The 20,514-nt window shown below is 40.0% G+C and overlaps 1 protein-coding gene across 4 annotated transcripts in view; it reads left to right on the top strand.

The window, feature by feature from the left end:
- adgrb3 (adhesion G protein-coupled receptor B3) overlaps positions 1-20,514 on the top strand; it is a 224,876-nt gene that overhangs the window by 91,585 nt on the left and 112,777 nt on the right. For 2 of the 4 annotated variants that reach the window (XM_066662037.1, XM_066662036.1), the window contains exons 3-6: positions 8,818-8,928; positions 11,522-11,683; positions 16,970-17,134; positions 19,307-19,471. In XM_066662037.1, coding sequence (XP_066518134.1) covers positions 8,818-8,928; positions 11,522-11,683; positions 16,970-17,134; positions 19,307-19,471 — 603 coding nt within the window. The remainder of the gene's footprint in view (positions 1-8,817; positions 8,929-11,521; positions 11,684-16,969; positions 17,135-19,306; positions 19,472-20,514) is intronic. The other 2 variants (XM_066662038.1, XM_066662039.1) reach the window with 2 other exon arrangements.

Genomic DNA, 20,514 nt, shown 5'->3' with positions numbered 1-20,514 from the left:
TCTGACCTGAAAGGAAGGAAGGGAAGAAAAAAGGCCGGGTGAATCACTTAGAGCGTCCGCTATTTTTCAAGTCACTGTCTGAGCAAAGATCAGAACTATCCATTCCCATCAAGCTGCTACAAAAAAGACAGGGGCATAGATAGGTGTCTGCTTGGACTTTAATGGCCACTCTGCCATTCATCGTGGATGGCTCCGTTATTAAAAATAAAAGCATCAAACAGGGCTGTTTGAAGCGTAGCTGGAGACTGACCACTTTCGGTTCCCCTGAGAACATTTCAATGGTTCTTTAAAAGTTAAACCAGTCAATCGAAAGAGAGCCAATAATGGTTCTTCCACGGCACTGCTCCAAAACTGTTTTGGCTCTTTATCGAGAAGTTCAGAAGAGGAAGGACGATGCTATTCCGGGACTAGAGATGTAACATTTTGGGGATTGGTGTCTGGACCTTCTGACTGTGTTTGATCACTGCAGCTGCTGTGGGCCACTGGCTTTGTTGTGACAGTGTCCCAGGCCGAGGCCAGGACGGAACAAAGGACAGCTCTAGCCGCAGCTGAGCAACCTCGCCGCATAAATACAAGCGGTGGTTTTGTGCAGTTCCGTGTCATTTTAAAGGAATGCTCTTAACTGATTATGCGGAAACGATCACGAGAGGGAAGAGTTATCTCTCAAAGTGTTGACACGATAAAAATTCACATTCGCCATGAACAACAAGTGAAAAAACAGCACTTTGTAGGCCGCTGGAGTGTTCGTGGAGATGGTAACTGCATTATCTGTAACTGCCCCAACTGCTCTCCTGGGATATCCACTTGCTTCTGCTGCATAGACCATAAGATTTCTCCTATAAACTTCGGAAAATACTGTGTGTGTATGGCATTCAGTGTATACATTTACTTTAATGGCATTTACCACACGTTTTTATCCAGAGCAACTTCTAAAAGTCTTCTGTGGTGTACTTAGAGAATGTATAGTAAAATGTGCTGTTTGGAATCTTTAATTCGACAGTCTTTTAATAAAATACAGGGAATGTTTACTCACCATTTGCTAACTCTCAACGTCTGTCTGCACGCTAGAAGAAGGTGTATACACTCTGTTCTTGATACTGTAAATGACTCCAAACTGGCTCAGGCAAAGGCCAAGAAACCGCATCTGAAGATGTTTGGATGATGGAGAGACCTCGGAAAGTTGAAAAGCGTTAAAAGGGTTGAGGATGTTGCTCTGTTTCTTCTCCATAGGTGGGCTGTACAGACTTATTTTGGCAGTTGCAGATGTATTATTTAAGGTCAAACTGACTTCAAATTCTAACTTTCCATGAGAGTAAACACAAACCGAAACTGCTACAAAACTAAACAGCTTGAGTTACAAATAAGTTTCTGTTGTAATTCAAACAGTAAATAAAAACTTCGACAAGTTAAATGATTTAACCATGAACAAGGTAGAGTTGGGTTCTTACTCAAATATACATGTTCCATTTTAAAAATATATAGAGCTTCTGAATGAAAACAAACACGAGGGGGAGTTTGTTTTGTGAAAACTGTTCTCTCAAATTGCATTACCTTTAATTAGATTCCGAAAGAACATTGAGGTGAGATACTACTAGAGCCAAGAGTACTGATAACCAGTAAGAAAAATGCACACTACAGAATTATATATGGCAGAAGTGAAATACAGCACACTGCAATTATATAAAAAGCCAGAAAATAAAGTTGGGGTATATAGTGCCAACATAAATTACCAAATATATCTGCAATGGGATATTGTACAATAAGGTTGTGTATCTTAAGATAATGAACACTTTCAGGATACCTCAGTGGCATTAGCTTTACCACCTCAGTGAAACATAAAAGGCTCAAAAAATGGATAAAGTTTGACTATTTGCATCACGTAGGGACGTTTGGTTCGGTTCATTTTGTCAATGTATGCAAGCATCGGGGTTTTAAATCTGATGCAGTCAGCTAAAAGATGCCAGTGTAAGGAACACAGCAGTGTAATGACATGAAAGAACTTAGAAAGATTGAACACAAGCCATGCTGCTGCTCTCTGGATCAATTGCAAGGGCCTCCTGGCTCACACAGTAGGACCAGGCAAGAGTTGTAATTAATAAAATGTATTACATCCTGTAGGTGTAACTCCAGGCATTGCGGGTTTTTGCAATCACACTTAGGGGTATAGCACTGTCCTAATATGGTGATTGGACCTATTAAAGCAGCAGTAGGTAGTATTTTTCCTTTAAAATTACAGCTTCAAAGTCACTGTGTGGCTTCAGTGATCTCTGTTAGTACTCCAGGTTCAGTACTGCAGAAACTGCACTGTGGAGCTTGTGGATGAGGGTCGCAACGGCCACACAGGAGGCATGTTCAGTCCCACCTCAGGATAGTGTATGTGAGGAGTTTGGTGTGTTCTCCCTGTGCCTGTGTGGGTTTCCTCCAGGGGTTCGGGGTTTCTCCACAATCCTGATGCACTATTCTGGGTATGTTCCTGCTTTGCACCCAGTGATTCTGGGAAGGATTGGACCCACCGTGACCTTGAACAGAATGAAGTTGTAACAGAAGTTGAATGAAAAAATAAAGTTGAACACTAATAATTACAGTGATAACGTATAACTTTGGCAAATTCAGTGCTGTTGCCTTGGTAAACACTTTGTTGTTTTCGATTCCCAGCTACACATGCTCTGTTTTATTATTTTTTTTATTTACAGGGGTTAGACAATGAAACTGAAACACCTGGTTTTAGACCACAATAATTTATTAGTATGGTGTAGGGCCTCCTTTTGGGGCCAATACAGCGTCAATTCGTCTTGGGAATGACATACACAAGTCCTGCACAGTGGTCAGAGGGATTTGAAGCCATTCTTCTTGCAGGATAGTGGCCAGGTCACTACGTGATGCTGGTGGAGGAAAACGTTTCATGACTCGCTCCTCCAAAACACCCCAAAGTGGCTCAATAATATTTATATCTGGTGACTGTGCAGGCCATGGGAGATGTTCAACTTCACTTTCATGTTCATCAAACCAATCTTTCACCAGTCTTGCTGTGTGTATTGGTGCATTGTGGTCCTGATACATGGCACCGCCTTCAGGATACAATGTTTGAACCACTGGATGCACATGGTCTTACTGGTGCAATGTGCAATTAATGAAGATTGGCCACCAGTCTGCTCCAATTTAGCCATGAAACCTCCCACACTACAATGACAGGTGTTTCAGTTTCATTGTCTAACCCCTGTATTTTGTAGTAGGGCACTGGGAGTAAATGCATAAACCAATGCCAAAAGACCTTTGGAGACTGGCCACGGAACTTGGACTCATCAGTGGAAGCATGGTCTCCGATTGCACATCAGGGGACACTTGAAAAAGGGGACGAGTATAGATAGCTACACATTTCCATAGATTGGACAGTTTCTTGATTACTGCTTTCATGTGCCCAATGAAGACCGTCATTCCGTTTACACTCAGAGTTCCCACCAGCTTTCTATCAGCCGTGCCTTGTCTACATAACTGTTTCGCTGATTTCAGCTATTGACCTAAGCAGCAATTGCGACAGCTGCGGGGAATGCGTCCATTTTAATCTACCATAATCACTTCTTGGTAACAGGCAACACACTGGAAAACAACAAGAAGAAAAAAATATTGGGAAAATTGTGTCTATGACTCTAATTTCTCAAGTAGTTATGTTCTGAAGAGCCTCCATGTCAGCATGGATTTCAATCCTTTAAAGAATGGGATTGGATTTCATATGAGTCAGGATTTTCTGTGTCATTATGTGTACGGCACTTCCAATGCTGAATGTAATCCTCTTACTTAGACTGTAGCAGTGCACACCAATCTGATTAGATTAGATTCTTATGAATGGAAGTAAACCCTCTTCTTTGTCATTCTTAAAAGCAATGCCCACGACAGCGATAGCAGGGATTTTTAAAACACAAACCAGACGCAATTCTTTTGATAAGAACAACAAAGCCACGAGTGACAACTAGCGTAAAGGATGAATTTCATCCCTATGATAATTTTTAATTCATAAACAGAGCTCAGCCAACACCAGTGCTCTTTGGGTATGATTGAAAGAGAGGCTTTTTTTTTTGCTGGTCCAAAAGATGGACAAGCAAGAATGTGCAGTATAAACCAATCAGCCTTAACATTAAAGTTAACGTATTTTTTTCCCCCTCTTTGACCATTATTTCAGCTTCATTGACCATATAGGTCCACTTTGTAATTGTGGAATTACAGACTGTGGTCCATCTGTTGGTTTGTACAGTTTGTTAGCCTCCTTTCAACCAGTTCTTCTATGGACAGGACCCCCCACAGGACTACAACTGAGTATATATTCTGTGTCAACAAAGGTTAGACAATGAAACTGAAACACCTGGTTTTAGACCACAATAATTTATTAGTATGGTGTAGGGCCTCCTTTTGCGGCCAATACAGCATCAGTTCATCTTGGGAATGACATATACAAGTCCTGCACAGTGGTCAGAGGGATTTGAAGCCATTCTTCTTGCAGGATAGTGGCCAGGTCTCTACGTGATGCTGGTGGAGGAAAACGTTTCCTGACTCGCTCCTCCAAAACACCCCAAAGTGGCTCAATAATATTTAGATCTGGTGACTGTGCAGGCCATGGGAGATGTTCAACTTCACTTTCATGTTCATCAAACCGATCTTTCACCAGTCTTGCTGTGTGTATTGGTGCATTGTCGTCCTGATACACGGCACCGCCTTCAGGACACAATGTTTGAACCATTGGATGCACATGGTCTTACTGGTGCAATGTGCAATTAATGAAGATTGGCCACCAGGCTGCTCCAATTTAGCCACGAACCCTCCCACACTACAATGACAGGTGTTTCAGTTTCATTGTCTAACCCCTGTATATGGTCAGTGGAATTAATAAAATGGACAATGAGCTATAGAAGTTCCTGAGCTATAAAACAAGCTACAGATATCTGTAGCCTGTTCTATAGCTCAGGAACACTTCATAATGCTACATGACTCCTATATAAACTCACATTGACAACTTACATAGATAAACAGACAGTCATTTATAAAGGCTGATTCCAGTGGGCGTCATGTCATGGGAGCTGTTATTGTCATAACAGTTATGTCAGGTGACACTGATTTACCCTGACTTTGCGTTGTGTCATGAACCCACTCTTTGGGTAAAATGACAAAACATATTTGGACAACTGCCTTTTCGTGTAGTGTACATCACAGTGATGTGACAACCTAATGTCAGATAAGACTCAGTGTTAACTTGACATTAAACCTGGCAAATACATGCTATGACAAATGAAGCTTAATAGAAGGATATGTTCTAATATATATATACATATATGTAAACATGTAATACATAATTATGTGCCTGTTGTTCGGATGATTGTATATTTGTGTCTCACAACCTTATGAACACTCCACTACAAAATGTGTAAAGGCTAATCCTTATCAGTCCTGTATTTCCCAAAATCTTCTCAACATAATGGTCATGATTTTGTAAAGTGAGGATGGCACTGAACACACTTTTTATTTGTAAAATTTGGGTAAATTGAAGGAAGATATTGATTGTGACTTTTTGCAACTTCAAACATTTGAAGCTGTAAACCGCTTGCATGTATATTAAATACAAATTCAAAACTGTGCTCTCACTTCAACTCCACTTAAACACTCTGCAAGGATATTGCTCCACTGTTGTCTACAGAAAATGAATAGAGGATTGATTTCATACCTGTCCTGAAGTCATTTGCTTTTATGAACTTCACTTACTCCCCAGAGCGCGTGTAGATACGATTGTCCATGGTCAATTGAGCCACAAGCTTGCTCTCTGTGAAATTCCTATCTGCTGTAATGTCAATGTAAATTTAAATTGGCTCAGGTCTCCTGCCCCTGACAATAGGTACGTGGCCTTGGGTGTGGCTTTGAAAGGGGTTGGGGTTATACATATGGCAATGGTAGAAACTTACAATTATATACATACATCTTTTACATTTTATTCTTTTATTTTAATGTACTTAGTACAGGTACCATCTTTGTTCTTATGGCTATTGGTGTCATCTTAGATCATTACTTCTAGATGAATGAAGAAATATTTGTCCTTCAGGAATTCTTAGGGACACCAAAGGGTTAAATGATCTAAATCTGGGAAGAGATTTGGGAATAGAAGCATATTAGTTAGCTATCCACTATGTTACTAACAACATTGTCAAAATATGGAGCTTGCATATAGGCAGAGGCCATACTCTAACACCACTGTCTTTTAACTAAAGCTCAGCCTACATTTTACCACCAGTATTTTGCATATTCTCATAACCCACAGGTTAATACAAGTATGTGTCTAGCATAAATTCATAAGCCACATGTTAACACTAGTATGTTTTGTGAGTATATGAATAAGCAACTTGTTGATAGCACTATGTATCTGTACACAAGCATTAGCTACCATGACACAAACATGTACACAGCTAGCATGCTAGCATATATTTTGCATACATTTATAAGGCCATTTTTACTAATACTAGAATGTATCTTGCATACACGTATAGGCCCAAATGTTGCTACCAACATGTGTTATGCAAAAAGGTATAGGCTAAATGTTGCTACCAGTATACTGTAAGCATAGCCCATTATTACTATCAATATATATTTTGCATACAAGCTCACCAGTATGTTTCTTGCCTACATGCATGGCCCACGTGTTGATACCAGTACGTATCTTGTATAAATGTATGGGACATGTTGATACCAGCGTTATTTTTTAAACAGGTGCAGGGCACATTTTGACATTGATATGTAGCATGCAAGTAGACAATAAGTGTTGATATCAGTATGTATTTCTCATGCAGGCAGGATGATGCATTCTGGGTATTTGAGTTGTTGTGCAAGCAGCCAGAGTCAGTGAAAATCAATAAGGAATTCTAGCTTGTAGCGATGATATTTGTTATTTTCTTTGTACGCTTTCATTTGTATGATCTTAGTGACAAACAAAACTGTAGAATTTCAGTTGAAATCCCCTTTTTCCGTGTTGATGATTGAGAAGCTTTCATGCTTCATGATTTATTCTTGAATTGTGAAGATGGATCCTACAAGATGGAAACATTTATTAACGTGCCCTGGGTGGGCGCTAACACAGAGGCTAAAGGAAGAAGAAGAAAGAAAAAAAAAAGTTAAATGATTGCTAAACTCAGGTCTATATTTTACTCCCTCAAATGCCACTGCAGTGTGCCATACTATAATTGAATGAAAAGTCTCAGGCTGGAGGGCAGGCCTCACCACTAGCATTGATAATGTTTCTCTGACTTATGTTCCAGTGCTGTGGCGGCGCAAATGATTTATACAACATACTCTCTGGGCACTGCCAAAAGCAGTGCTAGCTCAAATGAATGGGTTTTTATTGTGAGGTAAATAGGTTGGACCAGAGGCTGCAGAGAGGTTGCTGGAGACGCTCGTACACCCACCTAGCGTAGGTCAAGGCTAGCTCGCTTCATCCTAATGAATGCTGGAAGACCCAGATGATGCCTTAAGCCTTCGAGCTGGAGACCCACAATCACTGCACTCCTTTCAGCTGAGCTTTTAAGGTGTCTCGACTCGAATCGCCCTCGTCACTGATGTTCCCAAACCCTCACTTTTCTCTCCTTACACATCTTTAATGAAGAGTAATTGTGGTAACTGTCAGCTCTCGCTACCTGGAAGCCTCGTCTATTCCTTTATTGTTTTGTTTCTGTTCCGTAAGGCAGAGACCTACAGTTGTAATTCCCAATTAGTGATGGAAGCATGGCTATGTTTTATTGTATTTTCTATTCTTCTTCAATCACTGTCCATTGTGTTTATGATGCATTTTTTGAACATTATCAGACACAGTGCTGGATACCTGCTAAAACTGTATGATCTGCATCTCCCTTAGTGTTTCAGCCAGTGTTTTTATGTCAAGTTCTAAGAACAAAAGCACAAAGAAAATAAGTCGTCTATTTATAAACCCCATCTCCAAAGACGCATGAATGATTAAATCTGCAGTCTTTTTAAATCACGATAAGACATTTCTGAAGATCAAATGCTTTTGATTTATTAATTATGATGAAAGCACAGAGAGGAAAAAAAGCCATGTTGTGGAATTGCAAAAATCAACTAAATAAATAAAAAAATAATAATAAAAGACAGTAATTAGTATGAAATGAAATGAATGTACAGCTCAATATTCATTTGCCAGATAGCACTTCCTGTGACATTCTGGTAGATACAACAGCACGTAATTCCTCGACTAATTCAGGGTCTTAGCTACTAATTACCCCAAAAGCCCCGATCTGTTGTGGAAACTGTGGATCAATCTAGCATGTTATGTCCATGACCCCTTCCCAGCCCCACCCCCACCCTCCCTCCCTCCCTCCTTCCTTCCTTCCCCTTCCTCTGTGGCTTTTCAGATGGCTTGCACATTTTTACCTTCATTTTCTTTTCTATTGTTTTCCCCCCTTTTTCTCTTGGGGAGGGGAGGAGGGAGGGGTGGAGGCTAAATAATCAACATCCTGTTAAAAAAGCCAATGTGAGTTGATTTGCATGTGTTGCTATGTGTCTTAGCTGTGCTGTCGAACTCAATTAATGCTCCCAACTCACCACTGATAAACCGTTTGCACTGTTCTATGAATTAAAGTAAAATCAAGTAGTCAAGCTCTTAAAAAGAGTACAGTTATCAATGTGTGATCTTTGTTCTGTAGTTATGTACTGCCAACTGCGACACCTACTCTACCTACTGCCACAACTGTTATAAGCTTTTTTTTTTTTTCCTTTCTCTCTGAAGAATCTTGTATCAAGCCTAGTTTTCATGAACCTTTATTCTGTCTCTAGAATTTGGAATGATCGGAGAGCATACTGTAAAAAGCCAACGGCCAAGATCAGTTCATGACACAAAGGGCCAACAGGAGCGAGATGAGTCTGCTAAATTTATGGCACAAACTGGTAATACAATAGTTATGTTTCTTTCCTGTATTATGTTAACTAAACTTAATTTCATCTAAGTCACTTTGCATGCTCTCTTATACTGCACCTTTTAAGTGAAAGATGCCTCTATCACATTTATTTCTTTGTCCCTCTTCGCTAGAGAAACAAAAGCCCAAAAGAAGGATTTACCTGATGCTCCAACAAGAGTCGGAATAATAAGTAATCAATAACCGATTTGGGGTCTTTGCTTAGCTTTACTGTAAGCTTTCCATATACTCTTTCACTAGAAGGTGTAGGTGAATTCCAGTTCGCATGCTAGTAGTAAAGTGAAATGTCTATTATTTTCTTAATAACAAAGATAACCATAATGTGCCGAATTTATGTGCAGTAAATAAATATATATTTTAGTTTCTTTTAAATGATTGTTTTACCAACAGCCCCCCCCCTACACATTTTTTATTTTGTGCATGTGCAGTGTTTTAAATATGAGGTGTATCTTGGGGAGGGGAAGTTTCAGACCCATACCTGGTTTGCTTTTGTTTCTTTGTTTTCCTCCTTCGTTAATTTGTTTCTATTTTGTTTATCATGTGTCAGATGAGTACGTTTGCACATACTCATTTAAGTTGCAAAATCCTTTGCAAACTAAACCCTAAAAGTGATTTTTTTTTCCTCATCTTAATTCACCTTGATCTTTTTCTTTTTTAATTTACATTCACAACACATTCTCCATTATGCTTTCAGTTCGGCCATTTCAAATCGTCCGAGTTGCACCGCTTTCATAAATAAAAAATTCAAATGAAAAACAGTTGATCCACTTTTCAACCCAAACAATGATCGGCCCGATAAGATTATCCCCTGCATACGTCACGGAAAATTCAGTGTGCACTTCATTTCTGAATATATTCAGAGCACTGAAATTCCTTTACTACATTTTTTTATTGGATGACAACATCAACAGTTTGGAAAAAGAGGATGTATCAGGTTCATTTGGTCGTTAGGCAGAAAGCAAAAATATTAAAATAAACTAAATGTAGTCAATTTAATATAATCCTTGTTGAATAAGCTGGTCATACACATTGTAAATGCTTGTTTCAATAATTAATTACTTTAACCCAGCATCAAAAACTATAAATAGTATTTATTTTAACTTGTCACGATAATCAACTGGATTTAGTTGAAATCCAAATGACTTTTGCATCTGGTGTGGCCATGCAGCTGCTCATTGGGAATTACAACTAATGCAATCGCATACATATTTGCTACATTACAGTAATATCAAATACTGTTTGAGATAGTGTTTAGTGGGCATATTTTTCTTTGTCTGATACATGTTATTGTATCAGCTGAGAAAACAATTGGAACACAGGCCTTAGGTGTGCATTTTCAGCAAATCATTTCCCCCTTTGGCACTGGTAATGCTCCAGTTGGAGGCATTCTCAATTGTTTAATTAATTTAAATGATGTTAGAGATATGTAAAACCAGGATGATGGTATTTTGATTGTTGGTCTTCACTCAGAACGCAAAGATAGCAGTGACTAAATAGCCTGGATCTGCTGAACACGAAGATATTCTACTAGTTCTCGTCAAACCTGGGTCAGTAGTTAATAGATCAAGTGCTTATGCAACTCTGAACTTCAGGCTCCGAAGCCTCGTCTTTGAGGTCACGTTAAAATCAAGTCTGGAGGTGTCTACACATCTACTGTTTTCAGTGGAACTGTAGTCAGTTGCAAACTAACGCTCATCTCAGGTCATTCTCTAACTTTTAGAAGCCATGCATGCATCCTACATGTTTTTATTAATTTTGTTTATGCTTCTTTTCCTAGTATTAGTTCTGTTGACCTTTTTTTCTTCCTCTTTCAGTTGGTTTCATCAAGTTGTCTGCATGCTTTAGTTTTAAGGACCAAGATTACTTTTAGCCCCCAGGGCCCCCTTAAATCTGAACTCAAGCAATTAGTTCTTTTCTGGTGTATGAAGTTACATGGTGGCCACATATTCTACATCTGTTGTGATCTTGCATCAAATGGAAAAGCAATAGGGGCATTACAAAACCTCATATCTCCAAAATGGTAAGTATACAGGAGAAGAAAAAAGATGCGGTCAGTCATTTATACCACCAAGTAGTAACAGACATGTATTTACAAGTGAATAAATAAGAGCTGAAGATTATTAAATAACCATTTCAATCTTTGTAGAGTGGGTTTTTTAAGCGTAAATAAAGTTTTAGTTCATAATCCAGGCCGCCGTGTGGCTTTGAAGAGGAATCATTGGAGAACATTACAGATTGCTACTTCAATGTTTCACATTCGTTGCTGAACGTATCACAAAATATAAAACAAATATCTTGTTTTAAAATACTGTACACAATCCTGAAGTTTTGTTATGTCACACCTAACTTTTGACTTCAGAGTCATTCAATGCAAGATCACAAAAGGCATCTAATTTGAAAACAAAACTGGAATTAAACCTGGCCAGCACTGAACTTGAACCTCATGTGGCCTCTCATGTAATTTTGCTAGGCCCCACTCGCCTGCTCCTACTGGCCCCACCCCCGCTGGGCTGTCATGTGACCTTGTTGCTGCTTTTAACTGGTGTCACCCTTCTCCTACACAGGTGACCCAGGTGCTGAGGAGTGGTCCCAGTGGAGCTCTTGCTCAGTTACATGCGGTCAAGGGTCGCAGGTGCGAACAAGAACCTGTGTCTCACCTTACGGAACACACTGCAGCGGCCCTTTAAGAGAATCAAGGGTTTGCAATAACACTGCCCCATGTCCAGGTAGTGTTAGCCGCAGATGCACAAACTTTCACCTTCTTGTCTTTTCTCAATATTTCATATATATATATATAATATTGAGATATATTTTCTCACAGTCTATTTCATCTTTTTGGCTAGGAAATGTTTTTGTTGTTCTTGTCTTTAATTCTTTTGTCATGTGATATTATTATTACTATTATTACTATTATTATTATTAGTATTATTATTATTATTATTATTATTATTTGTTCCTGTTGCCATCTTTTGTTCTAAAGTACATTCTACGACAGCATTCCCATCTTTCTTTCTGCCAGATTATTTTGCCTGTATTGTGTCATATGTCATGTTTTTTCTGTCAGTGTAAGGCCATTCTCACTGCTTTCATCTGCCACTCCTTTAACTAAACTGATGTGGGAATGTATGAAGCTGCAATTTGTCAGTAGATAACAGGGATCATGACTCCGTCAAACCCAGCACTACCTGCTACATTTGTAAGAAACCAGAAGCAAGATGTCACTGTTGTCTGTAGTAGGGGCTAACAGAACTGAAAGCACAAAGAAATAAGAAGAAGAAACAGAAGAAAGTATATGGGAACAAAATGTCACAGTCCTTTTGGTTGTTTTTTTTTGAACTTCAAAAAGTTAGTGTTAAAAACTTAGCTCTGCGATGCAAAGGATATCTCCATCTAATTGGTTCCTTATCTTCATTGAAACGAAAAAGCAGAGCTACAAAAAACATGCATCTCCATTTTGAGGATTTTTAGTTTTCTACATCTTTTGAACACAGCAGTTGTCCTCCACGTTGTGTGAAAAGTTGACGATGAATGGACCAATAGAAATGTGCCAAAATGACTTGCAATAAACCTCAAATAGTTGACTTACATTGAAATATAAGAAGTCTTTTACTCCAATAAAGTTACTATGTTGGAGGCACATGTTTGTCTTTGTGCAATGTTAATGCTATTAACCCTTTAAAACACCGCAGCACTACTGCTGGAAAATGAAATAAGCCCCAATATGTTCTTTCAACCTAGAGACTGTAATTACAGAGCATTAAAGCTGTAAAATACAAACTCACTTCTGTACGTCTTAATCCTGCGTCTCACGTCAAGTAGCAACATTCGTTCTTAAAAATAAAAAAATGTAATTAATGCAGAGTGGTTGGTGTAGTGGGTAAAGCCACTGCCTTCTACACACAGTTCTTTTCTAATTTAGATGAACACCTGATGTAACAGAATAGTATAAAGTATTTTAAATCACAAATACCAACTCATTAATGGGATTATACTTCAGTGTTTTACCCCAATGCTACAATACATTTACTTGATTGTATATTGTACACTGGGGCCAGGGTCTAGGAAAACATTCCTGAAATGGCATTTGCTCGTCTAGGTCAAAGGAAGAATTTAAAATTGCCCCTTGCTTTTTTTTTCTTTTTAATTAAAATTCACCTGACATTTCTGTCACTGGCTTTGCATCGAAACGACCCACAATGAAGTGTCTGAGTGTGCCATCGAGGTCTAAAATTTCCTTTAGGCATTTTTGAAGGACAGTTGCAAGATGATTCTGAGAAACAAAATCTTAAAAGTGCAGCACAGATCAGCTTTTTTGTTTACAGTAAAATGCTGACCCTGGGCTGACGCAGGAACGCTGAAATGGAAGAAACAGCCCTGTTTTGAGTTTGCTTTCCCTCATAGTTCTTAATGCAATGAAGCTGAGACTGTGACTCTAGGTGCCTCTGTAAACAAAGACCAAGAACAAGAACACAACTAGCCCGTCAAATAAAACCATCCCTTTTCTCTCTGGTTCGGCTGAAGCTGCAGCATAATGGAGCTGGACCACATCCTTTTTATCCTTTTACATGAAGCAGTGATGTGCATTCATGCCAAAAGTCCAGGACCTCACAGATATATCGTCTAATAATGAGGACTCAGATTATAGGCCAATATTGTTTATTATTATATTGTGTTTGTATTGAAACCATACATTTTGCAGGGACTACTATTTTGACAGTAAAAAAAGGTCAACAGTGGGATACGTGTAAGAGATGGCTGTGAGGCCATAAAAAAGCGTAGTCACCCTCAGATACGTCTTCTGAGTGTGTAGGATTGCCCTCCCTGCCCCCTCCATTACTAAGCACTTAATAAATTAAATATATATTTTTAAATTGCTGATTAATAATAGTGATGGTCTTATAACATTGATATTATTTATGGTCTAACAGATTTAAAAAATAATATAAAATCACAGTAGAGTCAAGGGGAGGAAGATATATATCAGCATAATATATTACTGAATCACTGCCATTTTAAACAGTGTGTAATGATGAAATTCCACTGAAAATGGACTGAACACGTCTCAACTTCCTCAGTAAACATTCACCTCCGGGATGACACATGCATCTGTACACTATATCCACGTGAGGTGAAAGGGAGTGGGCATTTTGGAGTAATCATTGTTTTCTGAGAAAACATGCCGTGGGCGCTGAGGGAACAGCTCAGGGTCTCATTTTAATCTGGAGTTCTTAACTTAAAGCCGAGCATCAGAGGTTTTAGAAAGCTCTTCCGATCATATTTAACTGCCGGAAAGCCCTCTATTTAACGGCTGACTCCTTGATCCTGGAAAAAAAGGCTCCGGGCAGCCTCAGCGTAGGTGCCCTGTCCTGCCTCTTTGGGGCATGTGCGCAGGGAGTTTGCTTTTAATTAAAAAGTGTTTGAGTAGGACTCAATCTTTCATTATGCAGTTAGACTCTGAGAGAGATGGGGGGCTGTGATAGGTGGAAGAGAAGAAACCAGGGGGTAGGGGGTGGGGGTGCAGGCCAGCGGCCTTGACGTGGATGACCAGATTAAGTTTCATTCACAGAGTGTGAATGTACAGCTGGGATTCCGATAAGAACGCTCAGAGATGCCATATCTCTACAGCAGTGCTGTGGTCAAAGCTAGAGAGTGAGTTGAGGGAGGTAATATAAAAGAAAAATAAAATAGTGTCATAGTGTCACTCTCTTAAGAAAGTCTTGTATTTCCGTATAGTATTTAATATTGTATCTGAAAACTGCAATTGCTTTTACACATACTGTCCACTTTATCAGCTTCATTGACCATACAGGTGCACTTTAAAGCCTCCTTACACCCTGTTCTTCAATGATCAGGACCACCGCAGGACTCCCAGATGATATGATTTGGGTGGTGACTCATTCTCAGTGCTGCAGTGATACTAATGTGGTGGTGGTGGTGGTGTGTTAGCGTGTGGTGCGCTGGTACGAGTGGATCCCTGTGTCCACTCACTATCCACTATATTAGCCACACCTGCTTTGTTGTTCAACCTTGTAGATGTAAAGTCAGAGCTCATCTGTTGCTGTACAGTTCGTGTTGGTCTTCCTCTAGTCCTTCATCAGTGGTCACATAACGCCCCACACAGGAAGCCACTGACTGGATGTTTTTGGTTTGGTTATTTCACAGTCCAGCAATGACACAGGTGTGTTTAAAACTCCAGCAGCACTGCTGTGTCTGATCCATTTTTGTTCCCCGGCACAACACATATTAACACTGCAGACATGCTGAGAATGAAACACCACCCAAATAATACCTGCTCTCTGGTGGAAGAACATGGTAAAAAGGTGCTAACAAAGTATGCAGAGCAACAGGTGGACAACAGTCTGTAGTAGTAAAATTATAAAGCGCACCTGTATGGTCAGTGAGGCTGATGAAACGAACAATGAGGGTAGGAACAAGAAGGTCAAGCAAATGTTTTGGGTGGTGGGGTGTGTATAGATATTTCATTTATTGTCTGTAGTCATAGCGACCATTAATGAGTGTTCTAAGCTTTTAATGTTGTTGATGATGATAAAGTAAGGGGTTATCTACAGGGGCTGTATTGCCTTTCCGATGCCCTGCATGTACCTCTCCTAAAAACAATGTCAGCAGCACTAAATAGCCTTTCAACACTGCTTAAATGTAGTAGTAGCTTACTGTGAGGTACCTGTTAGAGGCTGTAAACATGGGGCAGTTCACATTAAACCATTCTAAGCGCTTTTGTTTAAATGAACCATTTAAATAGGAACGTTATTATAAAACCACTCTTTTCATTCAGCCAGGAGTGTCCATACTTCTGACTGACACTGGATGAACACTTGCATGCAAAAGTTTGGATACCGTATTTGGTGACACGTCATTTGAAGTTCGGCCCAACTTCTGCAAACAACTGTACAAATATCTGTAGTGGCCTAATAGTGTTAAAAACAGTGGTTCCAAACTTTCAAACGTCTCTGAAGACGTTTTTCTGGAGGACTCCTCCAGCTGTATTACACATTTACTCAGCAACAAGTACCTGACCCAATCCTGACCCTAAGAAATTGAATGGCTCGTGGTTCTAAATTTAATCACTTTTTTTGTACTTTCTACTTTCGGGAAAGTACCCATTTAAATGCTCTAAATCACATCTCAGCAGATTGCATGGACAAAAATTATAAGAGTAATTTGTAAATCCTAAATCAGTTGAAAATTAAAAAGTCGTGTACAAAGAAAAATGAAATAAGTGCATCAATAACTTTTCAGTCTAACACAAGTGCAGCTGATGAAAGCTACAGTCACCGTAACTGCTTCAACATGCCTTTCACCTCCACTCTTAATCAGCATTTCTGTCTTCTTCAGTTGTGTGTGAATGGATGTATAAACAATAGTGAGCAAACGTCAGAGACCATCCTTCATTACTTTCGTTTATTAAGTAAAAAGCCGGTAAACACAGCTGAAAAGTTAGAGCATCACTAAAAAAGTCACTCACACGCACACAAATAGAATAATGTTATGGACTCCATTGTGCAAGCTGTTAAACCTCAAAATGGCCGCCATCAGATTAACAGAAGGTTTCTTCTGATTTTCTCTGGGACAAGAGTAAATCAAAGAGAAACAATTGGTAAAATAAACTAGGAAAGTATTCAAGTGCACTTCATGGCTGGGTTAATCAGCAAAGAATGAAGGGTGGGCTCTGATATTCCACTGTAATATAATGTAAATTAGTGTGTGTGTGGGTGTGTGTGTAAACATGTATGGTTGCCTATGTGTGTGGAAGTAATCTGTGTTAATACGTATGAGAAAGAGCGCATGTATGAGTGTGAATTTGCATATTTGAGGATGCGTACTTGTATGTGTACATGTGTGGATCTAGGTGTGTGTGGATGTGAGTATGAAGTGTGTATGTGTGTGAAAGTGTATTAGTCTTTGTGAATGTTGGGGGTGGGGTGGGGTGAATTGGATGAGTGGGGGGTGTTATGAGCTACCGGTTTGTCCTAACTGCTGTCCTTTGTTGGCAGTGCACGGTGTGTGGGAGGAGTGGTCTCCGTGGAGTTTGTGCTCCTTCACCTGCGGCCGGGGTCACCGCACTCGCACCCGGGTGTGTACCCCTCCACAGCACGGCGGCAGGGCCTGTGACGGCCCGGAGACTCAGAGCAAACTCTGCAACATTGCCCTCTGCCCAGGTTAGTTCTAACGATGACTACTTTACCCTTTATTTACCCCCTTATTTAGTCATAGTTGCGACAAACATGTACACCTCCAATGGAACCTTCCCAGTTCAGTCACGTTCTGCCTCGCCACTCCTCCACTGTCTGTCTTTCTGGTGCAGTACTCTCCTCCAAATCCAATCCCACCACGCTCCCCCGAGCTCCTTGGCCTCTCTGGCTCGTCCGCTAACCGTAATCAATTTTGCTGTAAATTGAAGACCACTCTACTCATTTTGGACATGGTGGAAGTTGGCGTCCTCCGAGAATGATTTGGCGGAATTAGGCCTGACACAAGCGTCCCCTCAACGTTTGATCTATCCTCCACCCCCTTCTAAACCCCATAAAGAATCGAGGCTCATCTCCCATTGAGGTGCCACTCGGGAATCGGCAACAGCATTACATCCAGCCACCTCTGGCTTCGACGTTACAGGATCAATTAGCAAAGGCTTTATTGGGCAAGACGTAGGAGCGTGGACGCAGACAGTGCGGCCTTTCCCTTAAAAAGGAAAAAATAAAAGAGTGAGCGCCGGTGTTACAGAGTCTGGGCTGAAGTGAAAATCACTTAGCCGCAATTGCCCATGAATGGTAAGCAGATTAGTGATGATGAGTTTCCTCGCACTGCAAATGTTTGGCTTTGCTGGGGTAACTGACAGATTGCGCTCCGTCCGATCGCAGACTGCTTTGTTTGTCTCCTTAAAAGCCTCGGCCCATTCAGCAGGAGGAGAAAAAAAAAAAAAAAAAAAAAAAAAGGAAAAGAGCCAGGCAATTAGCAGCTCTTTCTCCCCACAGCAACTCTCTCCTCTGGAAGCGCCGGCTCATCCAGTGCACGTTTCTGTTGCCAAACACCGGTTAGAATATTTTTGCATTCAGGCCCTTTTGAGTCGACCTCGCCGTTTACTGCTGATGAAGAGCAGCCGCTGCTGAAACGGTCATGGATTGAATTCACGTTCCTATATTTCAGGCCTGTGCAGCACTGGCATACTGTAGGTTTGGATAAGACTTTAAAAGAGTCTGCTCTGTCCTTTAACTAATTGAACTAATTAAGATTCATTTAGATCTCAAGAACTATAGAGGTTCTTCACTGACCTAAGCATGCCCCACACAACGAAGCATTTTCTGCCAAAAGCGGTGGCTGATTATTTTCCCTCTTGATATATACAGGGGTTAGACAATGAAACTGAAACACCTGTCATTGTAGTGTGGGAGATTTCATGGCTAAATTGGAGCAGCCTGGTGGTCAATCTTCATTAACTGCACATTGCACCAGTAAGACCATGTGCATCCAATGGTTCAAACATTGTGTCCTGAAGGCGGTGCCGTGTATCAGGACGACAATGCACCAACACACACAGCAAGACTGGTGAAAGATTGGTTTGATGAACATGAAAGTGAAGTTGAACATCTCCCATGGCCTGCACAGTCACCAGATCTAAATATTATTGAGCCACTTTGGGGAGTTTTGGAGGAGCGAGTCAGGAAACGTTTTCCTCCACCAGCATCACGTAGAGACCTGGCCACTATACAGCAAGAAGAATGGCTTAAAATCCCTCTTGAACTTGTGCAGGACTTGTGTATGTCACTCCCAAGACGAACTGACGCTGTATTGGCCGCAAAAGGAGGCCCTACACCATACTAATAAATTATTGTGGTCTAAAACCAGGTGTTTCACTTTCATTGTCCAACCCCTGTATCTCCACACCACCACTGTCTTACCAGCTGGTCACACTTTCTGCTCTTTACAACCCGAACAATCCCAAACACATTCGGCGATGTTGAGGTCTAGGCTCTCTCAAATGTTTGGAGAATACCAGAAACTTCTTTTTGTTTAGTTTGGATATTTTCTATATCTTTCAATTATTAAGTGAATTCCAGTTTAGTAAACATTTCCTTTGACTTAACCCTTATTCATGGGTTTTAGAAATTCTTGAACTAGAAATCCACACAAAATAATCATAGCCTCTGACTTCTGCATGTCACTGTAAGAGTACTTTTTAGACATCAGAAATTCCTGTTCTTAAACTCAAGAACCTCAACTACTTCACTTTGTGTGAGGTCAAACGGTGTAGCCCTAAGGATGACCCACTGACTCTCTTTTGTTCCCTCTCCTCCTTTTCATTTTGGCTGCTGTCATTGTGGTCTGCGCTGCAGTGGATGGTCAGTGGCAAGAGTGGAGTGTGTGGAGTGACTGCTCTGTGACCTGTGCTAACGGGACGCAGCAGAGGAAGAGGCAGTGCTCGGCCGCAGCTCACGGAGGTTCAGAGTGTCGTGGTCACTGGGCTGAGACTCGCGAGTGCCATAATCCTGAGTGCACAGGTAAAAAATTTGCTCAACTTTCTCTTAGAGGAAAAGTGGTAACATTCGACAAATAGATGTATTAAAAAAATAAATCACAAAATGTATTTCTGTTTAAAAGGTAATGTGTTATGGTTCTTTTTTTGGTTCCATGTAGTCACTTATGTTTGCATGGGATTATGTATCAAATGCTGATATACAACAAATTTCAAGTTTCCAAACTCTCTTTGTCTCTTATGATAATTGCTCTGACATTAGATGTACATTTTTGGGTAACATTTAATTTAAATTTAAATTTCACATTATTTTTCATTTTATGGTAACTGTTGTAGTGTTAAAATACTTTATAGTCAACAAAACTACCTAAAAATTGGGTAGTTTCTAAATGGGAAACAAGAAGAATTAACTTGTCATGTCAACTGCATTCAAGTCGCATCTCTGTGTTCTGTTCTTAGGGATAATATTCTATTCAAAGTATTTTTCAAAGAGTTTTGATTTAGCGGTTTTAAAATGGCAGTTTAAGTGTAATGGTATCACAACAGTTAGCATGTTTGAATAAAAACAAAACGCTTTAAAACTCAGTTGAACACCTAATACTTTATTTTAAGGCTAATATATGTGAATATGTTTGAATATATGTGAATGTCCATTGTATCTACTCCTGAAGATGTGCTGTAACATGGCAAATAACAGTTAATCAAAATTAGCTCAACTTCCATGGAAGGAATGTAAGGACAGGGGCTAAAGGCACATTTTGAAATTTGACAAATTCAATAACACAATTCCAGCAATGTGAAATAGTCTCAACAATATCAGCAAACTCACTTATTAAAGGCTAGCGTCAGTGCTAATCATGTTTGCATTAACCCCAAGCTAATGTCATGTTAGCAACAGCGTTCTATTTTTACAAACAAGAAATATGTCTAGATAAAGACAACAAAATTTTATGCTGAGGGCAATTCACCCTATCTGAAGTATGTTTAGTCATTTGTGTGACAGAACAGATACATCTCCATTCAGTCGACAACTCCATCCACACCGCCTCCGCTAGACACGTCTCATGT

This window comes from Hoplias malabaricus, chromosome 2 (genome assembly GCF_029633855.1).
Source record: "Hoplias malabaricus isolate fHopMal1 chromosome 2, fHopMal1.hap1, whole genome shotgun sequence".
NCBI classification, from domain to species: domain Eukaryota; kingdom Metazoa; phylum Chordata; class Actinopteri; order Characiformes; family Erythrinidae; genus Hoplias; species Hoplias malabaricus.
The sequence above is the reverse complement of the archived record's forward strand: the minus strand, read 5'-3'. Positions and strand labels throughout refer to the sequence as shown.